The 17,064-nt window shown below is 34.7% G+C and overlaps 1 protein-coding gene across 6 annotated transcripts in view; it reads right to left on the bottom strand.

The window, feature by feature from the left end:
• Positions 1–539: 539 nt before the first annotated feature.
• The window catches only part of TXNL1 (thioredoxin like 1), a 38,427-nt gene continuing 21,902 nt past the window's right edge, over positions 540–17,064 (bottom strand). For 2 of the 6 annotated variants that reach the window (XM_082353750.1, XM_082353746.1), the window contains 4 exons: positions 15,513–15,582; positions 13,095–13,267; positions 10,903–11,007; positions 560–692 (listed from right to left, as the gene is read on the bottom strand). In XM_082353750.1, coding sequence (XP_082209876.1) covers positions 618–692; positions 10,903–11,007; positions 13,095–13,267; positions 15,513–15,582 — 423 coding nt within the window. In that variant the 3' untranslated portion in view covers positions 560–617. Of the gene's footprint in view, positions 693–4,585; positions 4,821–6,216; positions 6,260–6,296; positions 7,186–10,902; positions 11,008–13,094; positions 13,268–15,512; positions 15,583–17,064 lie in introns of those variants that run through there. The other 4 variants (XM_082353747.1, XM_082353751.1, XM_082353748.1 and 1 more) reach the window with 4 other exon arrangements.

Genomic DNA, 17,064 nt, shown 5'->3' with positions numbered 1-17,064 from the left:
GGACACCTGTTTACTTCTGTACAAGCCTAGCCCAGGGGTTTGAGTTGGCCTGTACGCTTACCCCAGGCCCCCTGCCAATTGCCCTTTTTTGAGTTACGTACCCATCTTTAAACTTAAAAGTCACCTGCAGTCAAGGCTACTCCCTCCTAGAAGCATTCCTAATGCTGTCAATGTGTTGACTCTTTTGAGGGAATTGTGTGGTCAGGGAAATGAAACTGCCCCACTATTTTTACTGTCCTTGGTCACGGGGAGATTATAGGGACCCAGTGAAGGAGTTCTCTATTACTGACTGGAAAACGCAGAAAAGCAGGTTTTAACCATTTGTACATTCAATATTACCCTATAAAATTAGAAATCTTATTACTAAGGAATCTGACAGAGGACTCATCTTTGTAAAATCAAAAACTTTTAAGAGAATAAAAGTAGTCATGAAAGAATGTGCCAGAACGACTGATGGGACAAAATTTATAATTACAAACAAAATACAGGAGAAAAAGCACCTGATTATAAGGAAAGACTAAAGCCTTTAATAACATCTTCAAAGCAGTGTTTCATATTCTTTTATGGAATGTTGCCATCAATCTCCATGCCTTGCTAATTGTCATGTAAAACTGTGTTCAATGACAGACTATAAAAGCTTCACAATTCCTTTGCCGGAAGGGTTTCAGAATACAGCTGTCTGCTGATGCCACCTTCAACCAAAAGATTATTAATATAATTAATGATTCTAATAAGCACTACAAAGGTTGTTTCCACAACTTAATGGATTGACAACTGGATATCCTTACTAATTTCACTATTTCTACATTTGATAATGATGTCTATTCCCTCTTGAATTTGTTTAGCACCACTTTACTAACTCCTGTTTTTCCTTCCTACCTAAATCTGCTCTCAGGCTCCTCTTTAGCTAATTCTATAATATTTTTTTTAGTATTCCCTAGTATTTGCTTCTTAGTTTCCTTCTCCCCCTTTATATTCTCTCTAGATGTTCCCATTCATATACCTATTTCAACTTTCATGACCTAAATGACTCCTAGTTCCCTAATTCTAGCCCTAAGATCTAAAACCACATTCCTGCCTGTGTACCTAATAGACATCTCCACCTTAAAGCCAAAAAAATCATCTGATACATTGCTCAAGGCAATGTTGTATCCAAAACTATATTCATCTTCCCCTCCCCACTTGCTGCTTTTCCTAAGAACCAACATTTCTACATATAAAAGTGAAACACTTCTGCATCATTGTGGACTCCTCTCTGCTTCCTTCTCTTCCCATAAACTAAGGATAGCCTGATCTCTTTCACAAGGCAAGGAGAGCTTCACGCTATGGTTTCTACTTGCTCTTCCAGCTTCATCTCCTCCCTCACCTCAGAAATCTTATTTCTCAGTCTTCTTACGTACACAGCATGCGCTTTTTCTTTACTCTGCTGAACTCTCTTCCTTACCTTGCTAAACTGCAAATTCCTACAACCTCTCAGATTTACCTCAAAATCCCCTCTTGGAACCTGAGAATTGGTTCAATATTTTGTTTATTGGTGACAGGGACCAAAGTAACTTTGGTTTGGTACTAGGGACAAGTCCTGGCATTACTGCTGATAAGCCTATAAATAAGACTACAAATAATTACAATGCAGTTTGCTATGTACCAGGGTGCCAGGGTGCTGTGGCAGCAGAGGAGGCTTATACAGTCACTATGTGTTACTTCTAATCAGTTTTTCTTGTACTGAGCCTCGTAGATAAGTAGGAATTTGTCTGGTGGACAAGTTAGGTCAGAGGAAGGCATGAGATATCAGAGTACATTCTGGTAACTGCTAGTAAGGTGCACCACACAAGGGGAAATGGGTGGGGTTTGGGGGATAGAGAAGGATGGAGAGGGAGGGCTCACAGGAAGACCTCAAAAGGCAAACTAGCAGCCATGTGGAGGACACATTACAGAGGCCAGGTCAGAGGCTAGGAGACAATCAGGAGGCTACTGCACTATACTTAGCAAAAAATGATGCCCCAAAGCTGTGGCAGCGAGATGGGGGAGCAGGGTACAGAAGACAACTCTCTATCCTTGATCCAAAGTAAAGCATATTTCATCTTCACAAGAAGCCTAAGAGGTAATGTTCCTATTTTTTACTCAAGAGGAAACTCAAGCTCCTAAGGATGTTACTCGCTTGACATGACACAGCTTACTAGTAGGAGCAGAGATACAAACTTCAAAGATCCTGCTCCTGAGTAGCATGTGTCAATATCTTAAATGTATGTCCAAGTATAAAACAATAAATCATGTTTCACAACTAATTCTGGCCTGTTCAATTTACCAGGATTCCTAAGTAAACTTCCTCTTCCCATGGAGAAGCATAGCAAGTATAGAGGAAGGAGAAATACCCAAGCAGATTTAGGGTTACATAGCAAGATTTTAATATTATTCTAAGCTGTGTACAATTTTAGTAGAATATACAAATTCTAAAGTTACCTTATGGGCCTAGTTTAATGCTACATTCTCCAATTAATAATTTTGTATGGACCACAGAGTTGAAAAGTAATTTTATTTGCCTGTAAAATCTCCACTCTGCCCACTTAATCTTATAGAGGTAGGGCATTGAGACAAAGATAGCAGACAGGTTTCAACTCACATGTCAACTCCAGCAGATTAAGTAGCTACCTACAACAAAACGAGACTGGGGGATAATCTGACCAAAATGGACCGTAAATGTCTTCCACGGGCATAAGAGTATGGTAGCCTGCGTGCTACTCTTTGCCCTCAGCCTTATGCTGACAAAGACTTTGTACTGAAATATTTTTGTTTCTATTATGGATAGGCTATTTCATTATTGTTTCACACCAGATAATGCATCCTGATGTAAAATATAAGTAAAATCAAGAGAAAAGTTTTGGGGGGTAATTGTGGTTTTGTTCTGTTTTTTTGCTATGTCTGACAAAACAAACAATAAACCTAATATCTGTTTTCTAGAAAACACTATGTAATGGATGGCTACCATTACAATAACTAAGGTTATATTTTTTAAATGCTCTTCCTACTCATCTGGAAAATTCAGTGTTACATATAAATATGTATATGTGTGTGTGTGTGTATATACACACACACAGTTTTAGCAGAAAACATCAGCATTTCAGCTTGGTAACTTAAATAATGTCAACTATGCATGTTTATTTGTAAAACTTCCCATAGTGAAACACGTTACAGTTACCTATAAACATTCATTTCTCACTATTTACAATTTGAATAATTATGAAATGTTTGTATAATGCAACCGAGTTATAGAAAGTCACATAAACAATATAAATCTGATGCCCAGTCCTTTACAGATATGAAGTTATTTTCACTGGGTTTTCAAATTGTCAAGTATAAACAGGATGAGGTCATCAATACTTAAGATGAGGCACTTCAACAATTACCCAAAAAGGTTGTTAAGTGTACGAAAGTGTAAAACAAAACTTTTGATATTAATCTTACTCTAATTTCAGACGTGATTAATCTGAGATGGTCTATATTAAGGAGTGTTATAAACTTTTATTTTATTTCTTGCCCTTCTGCTTCCCCTTGACCCAAGGCAACATAACCATGAAATAGACATCACCACAGACCAGCTAATGTGCTTCCATACAAAGAAACTAAACATTATTTAACGACATTGGGGTTTCAGAAAGTGACTATTTTACCACAAAAACTTGTGCATAATTTTTTTCAGAAACATGGATAAATACACTGGTGACTCAAAGGCAAATCAGTATCTTGACCAAAGTCCTAGACAAATAGGTCCTCAAATTTATTATCAACTGAATCAAAATTTTAAGTCTCATGTACTCTTTTTAAACACTGAAATTTTAAAATACTGAGAAATTTAAAAATTAAATGTTAATTTTAAAAATAGAAAAATTTAAAAATTAAATTTATTAATACTTTCTAGATTACAGTTTAAGATTTAAAAAATAAGGAACAGATGCTTTGTCTTGCCAGCCTTTTGTGAAAGACCTTTTAAACATATATATGTGGCTAATTCATTTTCAACCTTAACCCATGTTCTCTGTATATTTACACTGTATCTTTTGGTAGTTAAAATATTAAATACTTGATTAAAAGAGATCAATTCCTGTTGCTTCATGAATTCATAGTACTGTATTTTTCCCTACTGTCAGATTTCAACATACCTCTACTAGTAAAGAAAATAACTCAAATTTTAGAAGTTTATCCAATAGGGTTTAAAATCTGTGGTCCCATTAACTAATAGTTTTAGGTGAGAACAGTTAAATCTCATTAAACTTATTTAATTCTGGTAGTTGAAAATTTGAGTAATTTCTATAGCCCAGATACCCAAATGCTGTTTAACCAACATGTGAGTTACTCACTGGAACATGGTTAGCTGTTCCAAGTCCACTTATGAGAATCACTTGCTGTGTGTGTGCACGTGACCGCACACGCACTCCTTAATTCCCTACAACAGTTCCGCTCCTCTGAGAGAGAAACTGGCTTTTGATCAGCATGCTATCTACCAGACACTTATGTCTCTGCTAAAATCAGAAGATGGCCAATTTTCAAACAAATGGAAAGGGAAAATACTTATTTAGAACAACAAAAATTAAGCTTGGCAAAAGTAGTTACTTTTATTTACAACTGCATGTATTAAGATTACAAGAGAAACACTAGTGATACCATCTGAACAAAAGCAATGATTTATTGGTAATGGCAATGAATGAAATATTGAAAGTCTCTGGTGAGAATCAAGCAATTATCCAGGAGCTGTAGATCTGATTGCAATATGGTCTTCCAGTGTCTTTTGTACCTTAGTGGCTTTCTCCTTTTTTGCCAACTACCTAGGAAGAACAAAAATAACTTTATGTGTACTTCTTATTGATTTAGAAATATGAGTTATTTTAAAAATAATATTACAAATTGTAATCATTTTTAAAAGCTGGTATTAATTTTTATCTTTGCAATTTTTTGGCATGCAGTATATCTTCACTGTTGAAGCACACTGTGACCCTCCCTCCCTTCCCAGCCTCTAGAAATTAAAAATAAAACACATGCAGGCTATTTTTGGTTTCCCACACTGTTTTAAGAAAAAGTAATGCAATTTTTCAAAACAAGGTTGACAGTTTAGAGAAGTTAATAAAAAGATGATGCTACCTGAGTGAAACATATTTGATATCAAATGCCGATCACAAAATAATGTACAATTAAAAGAGTATGCTACACTTATGTCTTCACGCCCAAGATGACAGGTTTCTAGACTTTTCTATCAATATGTAGACATGCAATGAAAACAGATTAAAAATGACTAATTTGGCCTAGTTTCTATTTTTAAAAAACCCTGATTGCTACAATGTACTACTGAAATGATAAAGAATAAATCTTGTTTCAGGCAATGATTAGAAAAATTCTCTACTGAAGGGTTTAAAAAATGTTCTAGTTGCTATAAATGTGGCAGAATAAAAATGTAAGGAATAAATTTGGTTTCTACCAACAGTTCTAGAAAAACAAATCCTCTGTGGGAAGGCTCTAAAACTACGTTCTAATCAAACAATTTACTTTAAACCTAAAGTTTATAATAATGTATTCTCATGGCAGAAATACCTCTAAGGAAATCTACTTGCAAGCTATTGAACATATATTTGTATACAAAAGAATTTCTATGTATGTCTGTAAATATAATTTTCATATTTTAAATTGATTCTGGTCCCAACGGTAGTATCTGAATCAAGCAAAACTCACAAAGGTCTTCAGTACAAGTCTGGTCTAAAATAGAACATGGCTGGGTCAATGTCATTCATGGGAAAAGATTATAAAAACCCTTTCCACTGAATTCCTAATCACGTGATGCTAGAAATGCTGTTTTCCCCATCTTGAGGAAAATCACTTTTATTACTTTAAAATAAGTCCTCTCTAATCCAAGGAAACCATGTGTTAAAAAGCCCAAGAAGCCAAAAAGATACAAAAGATAGTCTCATAAAAGAGTACGTGGATGAGAGTTAAGAAATTTAGATTTTAAGAGCTGGGGGAAGCTTTCCTAAGAAAGAGGGGGAGGTGGCACTATCTGTACCACAAATGAATTTAAGCAGATAAACACTGAAAGCATTATTGATCATTATATCCCTTGGGAACACACAAAACACAGAGCTGTTAGATTAAGCAAAAGAAAACAAAAACAACTAATATTAAAAATTTAAATTTTAGCAGATGTGATACAGTAGAAAACATGAATCTGCATACTGTTTCACAGGTTGATAACTCTCAACTTGCCAATGTGTATTCTCTGTAAAAAAGAAGAAATTCAGCATTCCAATATGGAGTTTCTCACCCCAAAAGTAAAGCTCTTTTATTCATTTTTAAGTCTTTATATTACACCTCAGACAAACAAAAATTTTGGTACATCAAAATTAGATGTCAAAAATATTTATTCAGTAAAGAGTCCATTGATCTTCTATGTTAATATTTTAACCCAGCCTAACATTCAGTCCATAAGTCTTTCAACTGGCCTTGAACTCACTTGCGTTGGCAAAGCACAGGACACGCCCACAATTAATCAGCAAAAAGATTTTGGAGCTACAGTTCCAATGAGAAAAGAAAACCCACGTCTCTCAAATTCAGTCTAATCAATATATTACACTAGTACTGATATAAAAGAACTTGATGAAACTGCTCATATTTGATTTCCAAAATGATTCTATAGTTTCTAAAAAATAAAATTTAAACTTTAGATCAGATTAAAACATTATCCAACTAGTTAAATCTAAAAACATTTACAACAATGTAAGTTTTATTGCAAAATTATTTCTCAAAATGTAGTACAAAATTAAATATGAGACCGGAGAAAGTAAATTAAAAAAAGTAACAAGAAGTTGGGTGAGCAACCTGGTATGGTAATGAAATTAAAGCACCTAGTTGCAAGCCCAGAACAAAAACCAAAACAAATAAAAGGCCAACTGAGAAACATGACTAGAATGAGATCTGAAGAAGAGACGGTTGAGGAAATTTAGGTAACACGAAGGCTGATCCAGATGATAGAAGCTGTAGAAATCTTGCCCCAACAATGGTGAGAACATGAGAAGGGTGAGAGCAGACAGGTGCTAGATGAGCAGAGAAGCAAGGAGGGGAGTAGAGTGAGATAAGGTCAATCTTTATATTACTTCATTGTTAAAAATCTTCTGGTTTTAGTTCATTTGAGTTGGATTAAAAAAGCTGAAAAATAAACGGACAAAAATGTTACAAAAATAGCTGATACGGTGAATGGCCAGTCAAGAAAAGTCTATTTTTATTAGTCATAGAAAATCTGCTCTGCCTTTCAAATGCACCTCATTCCCTAAGAAGCAGAAGCCCCTTCATTTTTGCTCAGTTTTGTATACCTATATTACTTTTGTATTCAAATAAAGCAATCCATGTAAAGAGCATATTTTAGCAAAGAAAACATCTACTTCCAATTAAAATGGCAAGCTTTTTTTATGCTGCAACACAAAGAATCCATTTACAACAGAAAGCCTAAGTATATATTATAATCTGGGCATAATGCTTCTTATGAGCCAAAAACAGACCAGTGGAAGGTATGTTCTAGTCTCCAAAATCTGGAAAGTATAACCTTCTAAAGCTGTAACAGCATGCAAGGTGGTCTAAGATTTCTAGCCACATCCAAGATTCACCAGCATTACCTTAGTTTCTGTCATCTTAGTGACATAAGGAGAAGATCAATGACATTCTGAAAACTAAAATTATCTAGAAACAACTCATATAACATAAAAATGTAAACTGAAAATGCTACATAATTCTATTTTATCATTCATTAAAATCATTTTACACAGTTCTCTTCACTACACAGAGGTATCAAAACTTTCCTCTCTGTGCTGATAAAATACATGCCCAATCTATATTGAAATTTTAAATTCTAATTACTATGTGCAATTCCTTTAAAATTCAGACTGACTAAAGGAAAGAAGTGCCATACTTGACCTATCCTCGAATGAAGGACATGCACCTTCCCACTTCCATGCCCAAGGCTCCTGTTTTCCGTTCTACCTAGAGTAGTGCCCACTGCTATCTTTTCCTCTATCTATTTCTACTCCCACAGTTTAGTTCTAGGCCCTTTTCCTTCTCAAACATTCTGATATTTTCCTAGCCATTCTTGGGAAGAAGGAAATATCACCAGGCTGGGAAAGGATGAGAATACTCTGTAGAGGAAGACAGCCTTGAACTAAGCTTTGATTAATTTTGATTAGCATTCCAAATGTTTGTGCATTACCCTTTAACAATATAAACTCGTTATTGGCAGAGATTATGACCATACCTAGCACAGTACCACAGGGACAACAAGTACCATACCATGTATCGCTTACTTCCTTTACTAGAAACACCAAGCTCACTGATAGTTTCTAATAAAACTCTACACAAGGCCAATTTCAGCTAAACATAAGCTAGCTTTTTAATTGCAGTTTTCCTACACTGAAGTTGTTGACTTAGCACAACATAAAGAAAACTGAAATATTAGCTTACTCTGGAGGAATAACCCTAGAATTCAATGAATGACACAAGAACAAAACTCATTCGGAAACTACTGAAAGAAAATGTAATATTAATATATATAAGAAAATCATTCAACCAATTAAAATTTATCAAACATTAAAAGCAATGGATTAAGAAGTCCAGAACACCAAGAAGGGAGCCCATTATAGCATTACATTATTTTCACAGCAGTTCTCAGTGTGGTCCAGGCTGGGCATCCCTGAGACCCTTTCAGGGAGTCTTCAAGGTCAAAACTATTTTCATAATAATGCTAAATTGTTATTTCCCTGTTTAACTAACTCTCATTGTCTCACAAATGTACAATGAAGTTTTCCAGAGGCTACATGACTTACGATAGCAGAACTGACTGAATGCAGAAGCAGATATGAGAATGAGAGGATTCTATTAAGCTAGACGATAAACAAATTTGTCAAAGTGTAAAAACAATGCTCTTCTTCTCACAAAATTAGTTTTTGTTTTGAAATATATATATTTTAAAATATTACTTGTGTTAACAATGATTTTATTTGTAAATAAATATTTTTTTAAATTTCTCAATTTTAACTTCTAAAATGGTAAATATTAGATAAATATTGGTCCTCAATAATCTTTAATACTGTGAAGGGGTCCTGGGACCAAAAAGTTTTGAGAACTACTGTTCTGCAGTAATTTTCAATAAGGTAAAAAAGTACCTAAACATATAGCATTTTAAAACAAACACAAATACTCTCAAACAAGAAAAGAAAAATACCTTTGCTATCCTGAAGACAGTCCAAAAAAGGTAGTTTGATAGTCAAAAAAGAGAGAAAATAGGCTAGAAGGGATGTGAGGGGGGATGTTAAAAACAAAGAGGTGGAGACATCCTTAGATAGACAATTATTAATGCACATTAGAAAAACTATAACTGAATGGCAGGCCGGTAAGAAGATGGACAAGATAGAGTAGGGGTTACCTAAAGGAAAAATGGAAATCAAGTAGCATAAGCTGAGGTGAGCAGCAGGAAACCAGAGCCAAATTAATGATATGAGGAAATAATAGGATTTAGAATAATAGATCTTAGGAAAGAACTGAGCTAAAAAGAAACTATGCAAGGCACGGTTAAAGCCAAATCCAATGGCATTTAATTCAAACAAGTAAAGTAGCAAAGCAGGCGGCCAAAACGACTCGTTGCTCACAGTTTCCCAGCGCAGCATATTTCATATCATTAAAAACGTAGATGTTTAATCTCTGCTTCTTCTGACCTGTCATTATGTGCATGTCAAACATTTGACATGACAGATCTAAGTAAATAACTGTTCCTAAACCTCCCAAAAGTTAACTATGCTGTGAGACAGAAAGATAGCAGTTGGAAAATGACATTAAAATATCTATTGTCAAGGTTATCAATTTTGCAAAAACAGCGTACAATTTTATAAGCTCATCCACCGTTATGAAATTTTATGAATTTTTCTGTTATTGGATTAAAATCAGATCTGCAGTGCCATCAAAAAGAATAAGTTTTCAGGGTGTTCCACGGCTCCAATTCCCCAAACAGGGCTCTAAGTTTTAAGCCAGGTGCCTCTTCCTCCAGGCATTGGCAGTGCTAGGGAAACTCTTCCTCTCTTATAATCACCCCAAGTTCTAGAGTGCCCGCCAAATGCAGCCATCTGAAACACAGTAAAACCTACATCTCCGGTGCTGCTGCACATTTAGTCTGTGTACAGCAACTGGGTTCTGTACTGATAAAGTTCTTGGTAGTACATCTATGATCTGTGGTTGTATATTATAAGAGTCATCCTAAATGAACTGTTACCAATTAGAAGTAGTTCCAAGAATGAAAAAATGTTCTCTTTCCTAAAGGTCCCATGTAACTTATAAATTTTTTCACAAACTTTAGGACTATGTCCTCAAAAACAAAAAACAAAAAAATTCACTGAATACATACATATATGCCTGTTCACTGAATAGTTATTTGCTGAAATGTGTTCTTTCAGCACGAAGACATGGTTTGAAAGTATCTCAGTGTAGTAAAACTGAGTCCATTTTGATTAAAATTGTCATTTTAAATATGTTTTCATCAGAAACAATGATAATCAAAATCTTAATATAAGCAAAGTTCTTAAAAATTCATTAATAATGATTTAACTTACTACTACTATTTTTCATTATTCCTAACTACTTTCTATAACCAAACAATAATTTTTGCCCCTCTTATTTGGATGCCATTCATAACAGACACTATATCAGTAGGACTTATTTTTATTAGAGATTTCGTTTAGTAAGAAATCTAAAGATGTGATTAGAAGAACCTACTGTTCTGTTTAACCTTATAAAATTTCATGACATGATATGATTTTGATAGCTTTAAAATTATTTCTTTAAAATTGTTATTTTTATTTCTCCTAGCTATCATTTAAACAAACTTACTCGTTTGAAGTCATTCATATTTGTTGCCTGGACTGGAGTCCCAATAAAAGTAAAATATGAAATTCTTGTTGTTTCTTCTTCACCTTGATTAGACTGAACAAATATCTACACACACACACACCAAAAAAGGAAAGAATTTTTACATTAATGATTACACTCCTTCTTTCATAAACATGCTTTAAATTTAATCAATTTCCTTAGGTTATTAATAAAAATACCTTCCATTCTTTGTAAGGATTAATCCAAATTACATTTAGACTAGTACTCCTATAGCATTATTAATTCTATTGTTTGCCCAGCTATTCTCACCTTCTCCAGGGATGTCATGGCAAGACACTCACATACACAAGTTCTTGATGATTTAGTGTGATGGTGTGGAAGGGTCATAGTTAAATTATTTACAGAGAATGTTGAAAGAGTATGAAATTCATGATTACAATGGTCAGAGTGCTACTGAAACTTTATTAAAATTATAATTTTTCACTGAGGAAAACCTCTGCAGTTATATTCCTTCTGATAATCCTTCATTCATTCTATTTCCTACAATTTTAAAAGAAAAAAATAGTACTGGAAATAGGGTCCTAAAACTATACTGTGGCTTACATGTTTTTTTAAGCTTGGCTCTTTACACTTTCTATTTAAAAACTCCCCTCAGCATGTTAGGAGACAGACACTTTACTCATAGATCTTTTTTCAATATACTGGATTTTTAAAATTTGCTCTATTAAAAAAAATAATACTCTAAATGCTGTCTACTTAAGATTATTACCTCTCTTGAATTCAGCAACATACTTTTTTCCTTCTCAGATGGCACTAAGCAATCAGTTTTTGTTGTTTTTACAGGAAACCACAGATTCATCTCAAACTGAGCTATTCAATTAAAAACTCTAAGTCTATAATAAGTAGACTATTAAACTAGCTCTCTATTTATTTGCAATGCTTTTTTAATCTAAGCACAACAGTTTATATTTACTGCTTTTAAAATCCATCTACTTATTCTGATTAGACTTCCTGATCAAAACTGTCATTTCAATTTCAATTTTATCACCAAAAAAAGTGACAGGCATGCTTTCTGTGTCGGGATTTAAGTCACTGACTAAAATTTTGATTTTGATAGGACACAGTGAAGACTGTGAACCTATCATGAGATAACTATGTTCAATTATTCTCAAAGATAGAGGAGATTATATTAGGATCTCTGGGTTTAAAGGGCTTTTCCAATAAACAAATGCCTTCCTCCCATCACTAAATAAAGCAACAGGTGTTATTAATTGAATGTTACAAATATGAGTAAAGTCAAAACAATATTTCATAACCAGTGTTCCAGTATGTTACAACCATTTTCTTTAATTTCATCTGGGTAAAATATTTCAACTACTGAAAACTCAGCTTTATATAATCCTTCATCTTACCACGAAGTATATTCTGTGAAATTCCACTGAAAACCTCCTAAAATGAACACATGCTATGGCATTCTTCTAATTTACAAAAACCAGAATCCACTAACACAAAGAAATCCCATTAGCTTGGCACACCTTGTTCTCAAGTGACTCTGTGCTGGTTCCCACTCCGTTTTCTAGGTATCCTACTACTCTTTTATAACCCTCCTGCCCCCGCCTCTGAAGGAACAGGCTATGCTGGACGGGTGGTTTAGAAGCATGTGCTGGGTTTTAACACTAAAATTCACAAAAGCAACTAATAACTGCTAAAAAGCTGCTGCTTTCTTAATGTAAATTAAGATAATATAAAACTATCTTTTACAAGTCATTTTTACTGAGATCACGGCCACTACACTATTAAAAACTCTATATTCTAGAAAAGGAAATTGGACTTTACAGACGTATCATCACTCATCACCAGGTATGAAGGAAGCACAAATATCTTCTATTTAAGTATAAATGTTCTAGAATAAACTTTTAACAAAAGTTGCCAAAGATATATACATAATATATATATATGTAAACTGACAAATCCACAAATTTAAAAAAAAATCAATCCGTCTTTCCTCTTTAGGGCACACAGATGAATTAGAAAGAAGAAAATTTAATTAGCTCATTAGACATGTTTATGCATTTCAAACCAAGTGGACAATTACTACTTTTAAGGATCACCTGGAATCAGCTAGGATACTAAAGATGGCATGAACTGTCACCTACAACCCGTTAAATATATCTGAATGAAATACTACTTACAGTTACACTGTTAACATTCTGAAACTTTACATAACGAAGTGGGACAATACCATCTTCTTTAATATCATCCTCTGTTAGTTCCAGAGCTTGAGTTGGCTCACTTCTTTCTGCCTCTTCAAAATCCATAGACCGGGGTAGATTGATAAAAATTTTTACATACTTAGGACCCTGACCTATAAAGTGGTAGAATAAAATTAAATGCTAACACCAAACATACAATACTTTGTTCCCTTTATCATTACATTCACACTATACAAACAGAAGGACATAAACACATATGCACATAACTATCTCTATCTTTAGAAATTTTAAGAAAGTCTGAGTATTTTCACAACCATACTTTCCCCCCGCCCCTCAACAGACATTTACTGGTATATTCTTGGCCTGCTAAAACTATACTAAGTACTAGGAATACTAGATGAAAACACATACATATATACGTACATGCATAACATATACACAGAGTTCTTGCCCTCAACTATAAAAGACATACTACGATACATGTACAACTCTCAGTGAGGAGGTATAGGGAAGGTGGCAGTGGAGTCTGACAGCACATGCAGGCTGACAGAAAGTTTCATAAAAGAAATAACATTGACCTGGGTCTTGCAGTTGCCATCAGTTGGTACATTTTGTTATTTAGGAGGAAAGCACTATCAGTGACAACATTTAGCCAGATGGAAATTAATTACACAAACTACCAAAATTCATCTTAGGGATTAGGATGTGCTCAGTGGTAAAATCATATTGATAGAATGTCATAGTCCTTTTAACTTCAGACCAGTGTTTTGTGACTGATTAAGGAATCTTAAGATAGTCACACTGCTTAAATACTCATTTCTATAGCATTTGCTTTTATAAATACTTTGTATTCTCAGAATAAACAATTTTATTAGTGAAAAATCATTAATACACGAAAATTTAGAATAGTAAATGATAAGGGAATGCTACCTGATAAGCGTACTGTTTCTCCCAATCAACTAAAAAAACCAAAATCCTAGTCCCCACTCCCCACCCCATGCCCCCTCCCACGTCCACCCCAACCAGCAAAAAACACTTCAGTAAGAAACAGAAAAAAGGGGGTGGGAGGGTGAATAGGGCAATTCTTTATTTAATGAAAAGAAAGATGCCAAGTCTGTACAATCATGTTTAGAGCATCATAATATGTACAAAGAAGATGAAACTACAATTAGAGCACAAATAGGAAGATCTAGAGCCTGTCTTATCACCTATAACAGGAGGAATGGGAAATAACTCTCCCAGTTCTGATCCTGAAAAATAGCTACCTCAAACTTAGAATCTTTAGTTGGAAGAAAGGGCTCCCTTGTTTTCAGATTAAGAGGGAACTTAAATTCTAAAATAAAAAACTTTGGGGCTTCCCAGGTGGCACAGTGGTTGAGAATCTGCCTGCCAATGCAGGGGACACGGGTTCGAGCCCTGGTCTGGGAAGATCCCACATGCCGCGGAGCAACTGGGCCCGTGAGCCACAATTACTGAGCCTGCGCATCTGGAGCCTGTGCTCCGCAACAAGAGAGGCCGCGATAGTGAGAGGCCCGCGCACCGCGATGAAGAGTGGCCCCCGCTTGCCACAACTAGAAGAAAGCCCTCGCACAGAAACGAAGACCCAACACAGCCATAAATAAATAAATAAATAAAATTAAAAAAAAAAAAAAAAAAAAAAAAAAAACTTTGGAAAAAGGGTAAACGTTTCTTTATTACTTTCGGTCCAATAATCGCACATTATTTACCCACTGCTTTGTTTTAAGAACAATTTCACTCCTTCTCAAAACAAGAAATCTTTACCTCTATTTAATAAAAAGTTTTAACCTAGGTGTCCATCAACAGAATGGATAAAGAAGATGTAGTAAATATATATACAATGGAATCCTACTCAACCATAAAAAAGAATGAAATTTTGCCATTTGCAACAACATGGATAGACCTGGAGGGTATTATGCTAAGTGAAATAGGTCAGACAGAGAAAGACAAATGCTGTATGATATCACTTATACGTGGAATCTGAAAAATAAGACAAACTTGGGAATATAACAAAAAAGAAACAGACTCACAGATAAAGAAAACAAACTAGTGGTTACCAGTGTGGAAGAGGGGAGGGAGGAGGAGCAAGATAGGGGTAGGAGACTAAGAGGTACAAACTACTATGTATAAAATGAATAAGCTACAAGGATATACTGTACAACACAGGGAATACAGCCAATATTTTAGAATTACTATAAATGGAATAACCCTTAAAAATTGTGAATCACTATGTTGTACACTTAAAACTTACATAGGAGTATACATCAACTATACCTCAATTTAAAAAAAAGGAAAAGAAAAAAAAGAAAGGTTTTAAATATGTGCTAGCAGGTCTACAGAGCAGAAAGTTAGTTTAAAGAAAAGCTGTCCATTACTCACCATTATCCGGCCCTTGAAATTTCATTGAGTAAAGCTTAACAGGCTGATTGAATGCCACGGTAATAAGTAGCTGTGAAGAAAATAATAGTTTCATTTTTAAAGGGTTGTTGAACACCTTAAATAACACAATAGCTAAGGAGATTTAAATAATTAAGAAGCAGACAAAATTTAATTCATCTAACAAAACCAATGTAATACAGAATATCAGTAAGTTGAAAGTAACTTGATTAGGTTGACATTTGAGAAATACATTAATGTGTTATTCATATAAAGAAATAACAACAAAATTTCAAAATTTAACAGAATTAACTAAAATTATATGTAAGAACCTAAAGTCTTGTGACCTAAAACTGATAAGCAATCTGCTTTCCAAAAAAATCAAACAAAATCCCAAAATTAAAATTTAAACTATGTATTTTAGCATATTAAGCTTATTATTTTCCAAAACAATTTATTTGTGGAAGCATCCACCCCACGTCACTTGACAATTTGGAGACAATGCACGCAGGCTACGTGGAGAGACTAGACCTCAAATGGACTCTATTTGATACAAAACTCAAGAGAACAGGACTCACAGCTCTAACAGTAACCTCCAAACCTCCATCCTAAATTTATTTGACTAACTGAATCTGAAAAGCCAGGTAAGGGAACTGGAACACAAAACAATGCCGAAATGCCTATCTCTGATTCATTCACTCAATCTTCTTTCCAGCTAAAATTCTGTCTGATGTAGGTACCTATGTTTCTACCCTGGGAGGAAGATTTCCTTGGCAGGAAGATTTCAGGGAAGCTGTAGCCAGTCCTTCTGATACGCATCACCACATTATTTTCAGGCCACCATTTACAAGGAGCACAATGTGAATGATATTCTCAAAGCTACACAGTAAGGTAGCTCTGGCTGGAGCAAAGAAAGATGGGATTTGGATTTATGATTTCAAATCACTGTGGTCTATTTGCTTAAGAAAATACTTAAATTACTCCCTTTGGTTATGTAAGTACCTTTTACACTTGACCTGTAATTGTGTGTCAGAAAATAAGCATGACACGCTTAGAGACTTGAACCACAGGTGAAGAGGATTATGAGAGTAGAAAGCTAGAAGCAGATAAAGTCAGCAAGAATACGATACTTTCTTCCTGAAGTCACTGAAGAACCATTTAACTCTTTTAAGAAAAAGAAGCATGATCAGATTTATATTTTAGAGAAATAACTTTTGTGAACATGTAAAAGATGAACAGGAAATGGGGACAAAGCAGAGGCAATGCAATAGAAATTAAATTAAGAAAAATAACAGTCAAGATGAAGACAGAGATGGCTTGATAAAGGCAGTACTATACTACACTACTTCCCCTGGGACAATAATGCTGGGAAGTATAGGGAAATACAACAGGTTTACAACTGGGAGTGAGGACTAGACATACAGGGAGTGCTCATCTAATTAGTCTCTATTTCTCAGGGACCAAGTCGTGCAGGAAGTATGAAGGCAAGTCAAGAATGAACAAAAGGACTTAAGAAGAGTGAAGGCTCAACTCAGCCTTCGGGGCAATCCAAGAG

This window comes from Balaenoptera borealis (genome assembly GCF_965194805.1).
Source record: "Balaenoptera borealis genome assembly, chromosome: 14".
Lineage (NCBI taxonomy): Eukaryota > Metazoa > Chordata > Mammalia > Artiodactyla > Balaenopteridae > Balaenoptera > Balaenoptera borealis.
The sequence above is the reverse complement of the archived record's forward strand: the minus strand, read 5'-3'. Positions and strand labels throughout refer to the sequence as shown.